The following is a 10,396-nucleotide window of genomic DNA, read 5'->3' as shown; positions in this document are numbered from 1 at the left end:
ATGCCGCGGAGCAGCTGGGCCCGTGAGCCATGGCCGCTGGGCCTGCGCGTCCGGATCCTGTGCTCCGCAACGGGAGAGGCCACAACAGTGAGAGGCCCGCGTACCGCAAAAAAAAAAAAAAAAAAATTGGGGGGAATGTTTCTACTATCCCTGAAGAAAGTCCTCTGGGGTGTATTTTGGGTAGGTGATCTGATTACAGCTATTAAGCCATGACTGAGAGGAAGATGATATTTCATGGTAACAATGTGTGGCCACAGTACCTGTTGGGATCTCCACAAGACGGCCAGGGAGGGTTATCTTGGGACCCTGTGCCCCATGTAACGTCACCTTTGCTGTGGTGTTAATTCCGTTGCCTGCAGTCTCCTGTGTTGTTGGTCTGGATCCAACAGCTCTCCAAGGAGTCGCATTGTGTGAGGGTTGAGTTGATGGCTCTTGTGATACGTAAAATCCCGTGACCAGACTTGAGGGTTTATTTAGGTTTCTGTTTGTTGTTAGGGGTTTTTCATTTCGTTTTGTTTTGGTACCATTTTTTCACTTACAGATTGATGTCAAACGAAGGAAAGGAACACAGACACACACACACACAAACACCTGTCTGTTCTTGTCCAAAAGTGGGACATTCCCAGGGAGAAGAGAAAGTTCCACTTGGTTCCTAAAATCACTGAGAGGCCCATCCCAGAATTCAGCCTGGTTGGTGGATGCCAAGGCCAATAGGCATCCTTTTAATGGTTAGAGATGCTTCATCGCTATTTATGGTTTTATGGTTGCCTTTGAATGGCTCTGTAGTTATTCTGTGAAGAAACAGGGAAGAATGATGAAATCCTCTAGGTGCAAGCATTTGTGCTACTACATCAGAGCGGGAAAAGTCAGACAGTTGTCACTTTATGGTAATAAAAACCCAAGGGAACATCTGTCGTCGTACAGGAAGAAAACGAGTGAGGGGGACTCAACACAAAGGAACCTGCCCTACCGAAGATCAGCAAATAGACTTTACTCAGACGCCTCAAGCTGCAGGAAACTTCAGATACCTGCGGGTGTTTGTGGACACTTTCAGAATGGGTGGAAGCATATCCCACCTGGACAGAAAAAGCCTCTGAAGTGGTGAAAGCGCTCCTTAAGGATATTATTCCCCGATTTAGATTGTCTTACACCCTTTTGTCTGCTTTTGTCTCCAGTATAACCAAACAGGAATCTAAAGCACTGCAAATTAATTGGAAAGTACATTCCTCCTGGAGACCACAATCAACAGGAAAAAAACCAAGAAAATGAATCATACATTAAAAAGGAGCATTGCTAAAATATGTCAAGAGACTAATTTAACTTGGGATAAGACCTTGACAGTAACTGTTTTGTTTTATCCAGAGTTTATAATTGTTATCTGTGGGAGGGTTGGAATTTTAATCCAAGCGTGACTCAAAGCTTTTAATTATAAACATGATGACATACTGCCCCCTAGTGGCGGACGGTAGAGAATTGGTTTAGGAAGGAGTAGGGCAAATTGGTAGCTCTCTGAGGGCTGCATGTTTGAAAACATTTTTTTTTTTAATAAAAATAATACACATAGCAACACATTATTTTTATGGAAAAACTTATGATAAAAAGCTGCTCAGCACCTGGTCACTCTTAGTGTCTCTCCCCAGGTATTTTTTTTTTTAATCTTTTGCACATTTTATTTTTAAATTTTGGCAATATACTCGTAGGATACAAAATTCTAAATACATATGATGATACTAAAACCAAAGTCTTCCTTCCACTAAGGTCGCCTCTTCTGGCAGCCAATGTTTTTATCAGGGAGAATTTACACAGAATTAAGCAAAAAAAGCACAACGTGTTTTACTTTTAATGGAAATGATAGCAGATAAACAACAATATTTTTACCTTTTTTGTTTCTCTTAATGCTTTTTTTTTTTTTGAGCCAGAATCCTCCAATTTTAAATTTTAAAAATTATTTATGGGCTTCCCCAGTGGCGCAGTGGTTAAGAATCCGCCTGCCAATGCAGGGGACACGGGTTCGAGCCCTGGTCTGGGAAGATCCCACAGGCCGCGGAGCAACTAAGCCCGTGCGCCACAACTACTGAGCCTGCGCTGTAGAGCCTGCGCTACACAACTACTGAGCCTGCGTGCCACAACTACTGAAGCCCGTGCGCCTAGATCCCGTGCTCCGCAACAAGAGAAGCCACGGCAATGAGAAGCCCGCACACTGCAGTGAAGAGTAGCCCCCGCTTGCCTCAACTAGAGAAAGCCCACGCGCAGCAATGAAGACCTATCGCAGCCAAAAACAAAAAAAATAAATAAATTAATTAAAATTTTTTTATTTTTTCATTAAGGTAATTAAGAATACATTTTGAAGACTATTTCAGTTCAGTCCACAAAGGATGTCTTCATTTCCGTTCTCTCCTCTCTCTCTCTCTCTCTCTCACACACACTCTTACAGCTGAGTGATATTCTCCTGGATAGATTATTTAACCAGTTCTCTACTGAACAACATTTAAGTTGTTTCTAGTCTTTTCTCTTCCAAAGGACGCTGCACAGAAGGCACTAGCACATCCGTAATTTTCCATGACTTTAACTGCAGATAAATTCCTAGAAATGGAATTTATGAATTCGTTAGACACTGCCAGACTGCCAAGGACATCTCTTTGTTATGGCAGTGAAGTTAAGGACATTTTTATGGGAGAATAACATATGAATAGAAAAGGGTACAACTCCAGTGTGAAGCAACACGAATTTTCAGACTGCGTGCACAAACTTGTAACTAATACTCAGATGAAGGAAGAGAACACTATCAGCCCCCAGGCAGGAGGACCCAGACATCACCTCCCCAAGGATAACTACTACCCCGATTTCAAAGGGCATACTTTCGCCTATTTATTTAGGAAAGTAGAAGCACGCTGTGTGCACTCAGAGGTGTTGGGCAGAGGGGTCCTTTTTGTTGCCATATAGCGCTCCACTGGGAATGGCCCACAGGTCATGCGTTCTGCTGTTGATAACCTTGGGGCATGTCCAGTAAGCGGCTATGACAGACAGAGCTGCTGTGAACGTTCTAGTTTGTGTTTTGTTGAGCCTGTTTGTATGTGTGTTGGTTGCAGAGGTCAGAGTAAGATTACCAGGTCATGCAGTCACCATCCTTTAGTTTCACTACATGTTGCCAAATCGTTTCCCCAGCTTCCATGCCTACCGGTATAGTAAAGAAAATTCTAGTTTCTCCACGTGCTTACTGAGAACTTCGAGAACTTTGGAACTGTTTCTGCTTTTAGTTCTCCCACTGGTGACCCACAACACCTCCAGATCAGTGATGAAATCCACCGGCTTCTGAGAGCCAGCCTGGGAGAAGCTTAAAGATTTAAAAATCTTCCGATTTTTAAAACATTGAGTTATAACTCGTCTACTAGAAAATTATTAACCCTTTGAAGTGTACGATTCAGTGATCTTTAAATTTACGAGGTTGTGTATCCATCACCATCATCTTGTCCCAGAACATTTTCATCACCCCAACAACAAACCAGGCCTGACTTTCTTTTTTCTTTCTTTTCTTTCTTTCTTTCTTCCTTCTCTCTCTCCCTCCCTTCCTTTCTCTTTCCTTTCTCTCTTTTCTTCCTTCCTTCCTTCTCTTTCTCCCTCCCTCCCTCCCTTCCTTCCTCTTTCCTTTCTCCTTTCCTTCCTTCCTTTTTCTTCCTTCCTTCCTTTCTCTTTCTCTTCCTTCCTTCCTTCTCTCTCTTTCTCCCTCCCTCCCTTTTTTTCTTCCTTCCTTCCTTTCTCTCTCTCTCTCTCTTTCTTTCTTTCTCTTTCTTTCTCTCTTTCTTTCTTTATCTGGCTGCACCATGTGGCATGTGGAATGTTAGTTCCCTGACCGGGGATCAAACCCGTGCCCCCTGTAGTGGAAGTGCGGAGTCCAGGGAAGTGCGGAGCCTTAACCACTGGACCGCCAGGGAAGTCCCAAACCAGGACTTTAGTCACTCCCCAATTCCCTCCTCCCTCTGGCCCCTGGCAACCACTAATTTACTTTTCATCTCTATGAACTTGTCTATTCTGGGCATTTTATATAACAGGAGTCATACAATATGTGACCTTTCATCTGGCTTTTTACTTAGCATGATGTTTTCAAGGCTCATCCATGTTTTTGCGTGGATCAGAATTCCATTCCTTTTCATGGCTGAATAATATTCCATTGTATGTCTCTAGCACATTTTGTTTATCCACTCATCAGTTGATGGACATCAACTGGGTTGATGGGTTGTTTCTACACCACTAGTGCCGCCAGGATCATTCATGTAGAAGTTTTTGTGTGAACATGTTTTTAATTTTCTTGGGATCCCTAAGCTGATTTTTTAAAGAGAAATGGAAAGCTACTCACACAAAATGCCCCGCCTTTTTTTGCATTTTAAAATTTTAATTCATATAAAGTCCACTCTCTTTGGTGAATTTTGACAAATCGTATTCATACAACCATCACCACAGTTAAGATACAGAACAGATCCATCCCCCCGCCTCAAACTCTTGTTAACCCTCCTTGTAGTCAATCCCTCCCCCGCCTCTGGACACCAAGGATTTGCTCCCTGTCTATATAGTTTTTGCTTTCCAGAAAAAGTCTCCCCATTTAAAAATCTCAACAAGTAATTACAGTTGTCCTAAAGTACTGTTTGTGGCTGGTTGAGGCTGGAGCCACCAGTGGGCACACCCCACCCAAGGTAAGCCCCACCACGCTCATTTCTTGCTCTGAACTTTATCTATTTTAAAATATTTATTTATTTTTGGCTGTGTTGGGTCTTCGTTGCTGCGCGCGGGCTTTCTCTAGCTGCAGAGAGCAGGGGCTACTCTTCATTGCGGTGCGCAGGCTTCTCATTGCAGTGGCTTCTCTTGTTGCGGAGCACGGGCTCTGGGCGTGCTGGCTCAGTAGTTGTGGCACACGAGCTTTAGTAGTTGTGGCGCGCGGGCTTAGTTGCTCCGCGGCATGTGGGATCTTCCCGGACCAGGGCTCGAACCCGTGTCCCCTGCACTGGCAGGTGGATTCTTAACCACTGCGCCACCAGGGAAGTCCCTTTGCTCTGAACTCTAGACCAGTGTCTAAGGAACCTCTGCTGAGAAAACACAAAATTTGTCTCCACTTCCCGTCCCTCCCTTCTCCTGCCACAGCTTCAGCTGTGGTCTGACTCTTGCTTCCTCTCCTTGTTACCTCTGAAATCTTAAAGGAAACCTATGGCTCAGAGCGAGGACCTTGACTCACACCCCACGACCCCTCCCTGCAAAGAGTGTCTCAAAGGGCCTGTGAACTAAAGAGTGGGATTTAGGCTCCTTGTGGAAATCCAGAATTTCCAATCTTGCACCTTTAAATCTTTATTTGGGGTGGGGAGTGGTCTGTACCACACATAAACAGGATCCTTGGGTGGGGGGGCGACTGAGAGAAAAGACTTGGGGTGGTTGAGAGCTCCTAAGAAAGAGGACGGGGATTGGGGGTGTTTAGAGGAGGGAAGATCTCTATCATTCTGGGTAAAGGGATGGGGTGGGAGCTTGCCAAGGTGGAGAGGTCTGTGGGTGGCAGTGTGGGAAACCTAGGGGAGGAAGGGTGCAAAGGATGTGGAGGAGGGCAGGACTGAATGAGGGGGGTGCAGGTATCTGGAGGTGGCTGACCTCTGGGTGAACCTGGGCTCAGCTATGGCCTTGAGCAGTGGGACTCTGGGCAAGTTGTCTTCTCAGCCTCAGTGGGCTGTTCTGCAAAATGGGTACAAGCATCCTTCTCCCAATACGATGGGACTGGGAGCCCAAGAGTGGGGCGTGAAGGCTCTCAGGGACCAAGGGAAGGGTCCAGAAGCGTCTGAGGGAGGAACTGCTGGGTTTCCGGGCTCCCCAGGGTGCAAGGATGACCCACCCTCCTACTAACACCTTTCCCTGCAGCCAGACGCACCAACTGGTCCTGTACCAGTCAGGGGCTTGCCCAGCACTCAAGGACACTCTGAATCTCGCCTGGGCATTAGATGAGAAGGTAGAGACTGTTCAATGAACAGAACAGTATTTGCATGGAAATCTCACTTTGGTTGAAAAAACTCGTGTGAGAAAGACCTGGAAGGACAGGACCTGGGTATCGCTCAGAGAGTCAGGACTTTTAAGACTTTATTTTTGCAATCTTTGCTTGACTGTATGCTCTGGTTCTCGACACTGCACAGGGTCTGCTTTTGTGATTCAATGGTTATTAAAAACATAGCTTTAAAGGCCACCCCTGCCCTCCTAGTCAAGTCTGAGCTCCGGGCAGGTCCACTAGGCCTGGTTGCTCTGAACTCCTCCCCCTCTTCACACCTGCCAAGTGCTGCCTCTGGGACTTTGCACTTGCGGTTTCCTCTTTCTCTTCACCCTCCAGCCTCCAGGTGGGGGGGAGGGAGTGTTCCTGACCGTCTTCTCTAGACAGGGTGCTGGCGGTTCGCTTTCTCAGTCACACACAGCACTTCATTTCCTTTGCGTGTCTTATCAAACTTTACAAAGGGAGACGCGCTCTGGGTCGCCTCCTGGGCTTCAAATTTGTTTTAACTCAAAAGAAAGTGTGGGGATTTCTATAGTCCGTTAAAGTGGCGCCCTCCTGTGGTCGCGGCCCAGACTCCGACTTCTGGCCACTCAACCCATTTAAAGCTATGCGTTTGCATTCGATTCAGATATTACTCTCAACGTGAGACCACATCAAATATTCTTAGCCCACGCTTTCCTGAGCGCACGCCGTCACCGGGCTCCGGCGCGGTGAATGAAGGCGCCACACGGCCTGTCGCGTCCAACAAGCCCATTTATTTGGTTTCCCGCGCGCTCAGGCCTGCATCACCGGCCGGGACTTCTCGGCCTGCAGCTTCACTCCGGAGCCCGCGAAACCCGTGCCGCCCTAGAGGAGGAGGAGGAGGAGGAGGAGGAGGAGGAGAGGAAGCGGGGAGCTGGGGTGCCGTGGGGGTTCCCTAGCCCGCGAGGTTAGGTTGGGCCCCGCCCCCTTGGTGGGGCGGGGCCTCGGTAAGGGGGCGGGCCCTCTGGAAGCAGGTCGGGGTTACCGGAAGGCGAGGGGACAGGGAGGAGGGGTGCCACTCACCCGCTGCAGCACGATGATGTCGCGGTCCGTGAGCTTCTCTCCGGTCACGGGGTCCACCATGTCCTTGCGAATCAGCTTCTCCACGCACTCCACGGTGACCACGGCCCCACTGCAGTGAGGGTGAGTGTGGGGTAAGACGATCAGAGGCCCCGCCCCAAAGAGAGAGTCGCACCCCAAGCCCGCCCCGTCCCGCAGGTCCCCAGGCTGTCCCCCAGGTGACTCACGAGGGCCGCAGGACGGCGCACGGCGTGGCGTTGCTCAGGCTGTCGCGGGTCACGGCGCACACGTAGCGCTCGCTGCGCGTGATGAGCCCCACGCGGTCCACGGAGCTGTCGAGCGGCGTGAAGCGCACGGGCGTCAGGTCGGACATGCGCAGCGGCTTCCCGGACATGGGGCAGGTCACGATGCGCGACTGGGGAGCAGGAGGGGGGCCGAGTCAACAGGCGGGGCTCGAGCCAGGTGGAGGGAGGAGGGGGGTCCCTGTGAGGGAGGGGAGGGGGCCCTCAGGACCCTGGCCCTCTCGGGCAAAGTGGGCACACACGGGCGCTTGCTGGCGTAGGGGGCTCACCGGCTTCTCCAGCTTGGTGGCCTTGGCCTCGGGGGTCAGCGACGGGATCCAGAAGCTGGGCAGCGCTTTGTCCTTGTCCTTGCCTGTGGGGCCCGCACTGGACCCGGGCCGGGCATCATCTGCGGGGGGGAGAGGGGTTCGGACGCTGCGCCCAGGGAGGCGCCCGGCGCCGCGGGACCCCCACGCACTTGCATGTCCACGTCTCTCTCACCTGGGCAGTTCCCGGAGGCGGCCTTGGGCGTGAAGGGGTTGAGGGGCCGGCTCACGATGGCCGCCTCCTTCTCCAGGAAGCCCCGCACCTGGTCCTGCGCGGCCGCCTGCTGCAGCCCCTTCTTCTCCTCACGCCGGGCGCCCCGCTGCTTCTCGTAGGCCTGCGGGCAACCAGGCAGGAGCGAGCTAGGCATCCTCCTGTGGCTTGTGAGTTTGGGGCACCCTAGGTGGGGGTTGGGGTGCCTCTGGATTTAAAGGTGGGTGAACTGGAACCCATACAGGGGAGGTTCCTGGCAGAGGCTCTGTTTGGTGACTGCCTGGGTGTGAATCTTTAATCGGCTGCACGGTTATCTATGGTGCGCCTCTGCTGCCTTTGCTTGTCCCTTCACCAACTGTAGGACAGTTCAGCCACTTCCAGTTTAGCTGGTTTGGGACTCGGTGGTCAACAGCTTGGCTGAAGGCAGACCGCCAGAGCTCAAACCCTGCCTTTGTCACTGATTAGCTCTGTGGCCTCTCCTGACCTCAGTTTCTTCACCCGTAAAACGGGCTGACAATGGTGACCTACCGTGGAGGCTCACTGTGTTACACAGGATGAGTTTTTAAAACACTTAGCACCTGGCCTGGCACATAGTAAGTGCTCAATAAATGTAATCTTGGGCCATACGATATTAATAATACAGTATATCTTATCACTTATCTATTATACAGTCCATGCAATGTGGACTGTCCCTGCCCTCAAGGGTCCGAGTTCCAGGATAGTAGGGAGCAGAGAAGGTTTATGGAGCCATGAAGGCTCAGGCAGCGTGAGGGCAAGAGGAGACACTGCTCCGGCCACCCAGTGAGCAAGGAGGGAACGCTGACGCTGACTGATGCTCGGGAGGGCTTCCGATGTGGGCTCCACGATGAGGGGGCCACCAGGCCGGGTGGAGGACCTGGGCACAGGGGAAGCCACGCACTCCAGACCAAAAGCTCAGCACGAATCTGGCCCCCAGTGCTTCCTGAGCTCCGGAAAAGCCGGCAGGACAAGGAGGGAGACAGGGTCCCTCCTAGCCACAAAATGAGCTCAGCCATGGAAGGTGGGCCTGGCTCCAAGAAAATGCCTAAAAAGTTCTTATCTGTGAGCATTGCCCACATTCCCTGCAGTGCCCTCTAGTTTGGCCCTGTCAGCCCATTTTAGAGACAATAAAACTGAGGCCCAAGGAGATGAGCTGGCATCCACTCATTTACCAAGTATGTCCTGAGATCCTAGGGCCTTGGGGTGGGTGAGAGCCCCGCTCCCTGCCCCTGGGGCCTGTATCAGACAGCCACAGGTAGAGTCACAACTGTGACAAGTGCCAAAGAAGAGGTGACAGGGGCAGGCCCTCAGGGCCCTGGACTAGCGCGGGGCCAGAGGAGGCAACACCTGGGCTGAAATCTGGAGAACGAGAAGAATTTAACCAGCAGTGGGAGGGGACGGTGTGCCCGGCAGAGGGAACAGCACAGGCAGAGGCCTGGGCTGGGAGGAGTTTAGACGGGAGGCCCAGCATCGAAACCGCCTACCCACGCCCGCACCCCCTTCTCCCAGCCCCACTACCTTCATCTGCCGGGCGATCTCCTTCTTCTGGTGCAAAATGTACTCTAGGATTGCCTCCCGCTCATACAGGTAGCCATCGGGGCTGCAAAGAGAGGAGGGGATGAGAAAACACGGGCCTGGCCCAGGCCACATGGCCAGAGGTTAATAGTCACCTACCAAACATCAGCTCCCTGCCCAGGGCAGCCACTCAGCGTCTTACAGGCAGCTGCTCACTCAGGGCTCGGCTTAGCTCTCTGAGGAGACCGCACTGTTTTAACTCTCCTGGCTTTATAACGTTCTCTGACGCGTAGGCAAAATCTCGTGCCGTAAAGGGTTAGCTCAGCAGGCCTGGGCTGTCCAAACCCTGCACATTCCAACCAAAGGACTGGCTCCTGGGAGGGCACCTCTAGGCCCTGGAATGTCCTGCCTGTTAAGAGTGTCTCTGTTTGCCTGGGAGGCTGGGACCATGCGGTGTGAGCTGGACCTCTGGGGGCGCTGAAGACCAAGGTCAGCCAGGCCTAGGTGACTAACCGCCAATAAAAACCCTGCGCACCAAGGCTGGGGCGAGCTTCCTGGCGGGTAGCGACTGCTGCTGCGAAAATTAAGAGCTTTCCTGCGACGCCACTGAGAGAGACGAAGGAAGCTTGTGCCTGGTCTCTCTGGGACTCTGCCCCATGTGTCTTTTCCCACTGCTGATTGATTGATTGATTGATTGATTGATTGTGGTATGCGGGCCTCCCTCTGCTGTGGCCTCTCCCGTTGCGGAGCACAGGCTCCGGACACGCAGGCTCAGCGGCCGTGGCTCACGGGCCCAGCTGCTCCGCGGCATGTGGGACCCTCCCAGACCGGGGCGCGAACCCGGTTCCCCTGCATCGGCAGGCGGACGCGCAACCACCGCGCCACCAGGGAAGCCCTTATTTTATTTATTTATTTTTGGCCGCGTTGGGTCTTTGTTGCTGCGCGCGGGCTTTCTCTAGTTGCGGCGAGCGGGGGCTACTCTTCGTTGCAG

General features: G+C 51.6%; 1 protein-coding gene across 4 annotated transcripts in view; it reads right to left on the bottom strand.

Moving 5' to 3' along the window:
• Positions 1 to 6,086: 6,086 nt before the first annotated feature.
• The window catches only part of NOSIP (nitric oxide synthase interacting protein), a 16,084-nt gene continuing 11,774 nt past the window's right edge, over positions 6,087 to 10,396 (bottom strand). For all 4 annotated transcript variants that reach the window (XM_007112433.3, XM_007112434.4, XM_028483223.2 and 1 more), the window contains 6 exons: positions 9,409 to 9,490; positions 7,837 to 7,996; positions 7,626 to 7,744; positions 7,282 to 7,469; positions 7,058 to 7,166; positions 6,087 to 6,859 (listed from right to left, as the gene is read on the bottom strand). In XM_007112433.3, coding sequence (XP_007112495.1) covers positions 6,788 to 6,859; positions 7,058 to 7,166; positions 7,282 to 7,469; positions 7,626 to 7,744; positions 7,837 to 7,996; positions 9,409 to 9,490 — 730 coding nt within the window. In that variant the 3' untranslated portion in view covers positions 6,087 to 6,787. The remainder of the gene's footprint in view (positions 6,860 to 7,057; positions 7,167 to 7,281; positions 7,470 to 7,625; positions 7,745 to 7,836; positions 7,997 to 9,408; positions 9,491 to 10,396) is intronic.

This window comes from Physeter macrocephalus, unplaced genomic scaffold (assembly GCF_002837175.3).
Source record: "Physeter macrocephalus isolate SW-GA unplaced genomic scaffold, ASM283717v5 random_13, whole genome shotgun sequence".
Classification (NCBI taxonomy): domain Eukaryota; kingdom Metazoa; phylum Chordata; class Mammalia; order Artiodactyla; family Physeteridae; genus Physeter; species Physeter macrocephalus.
This window is presented reverse-complemented; position numbering and strand designations above follow the sequence as displayed.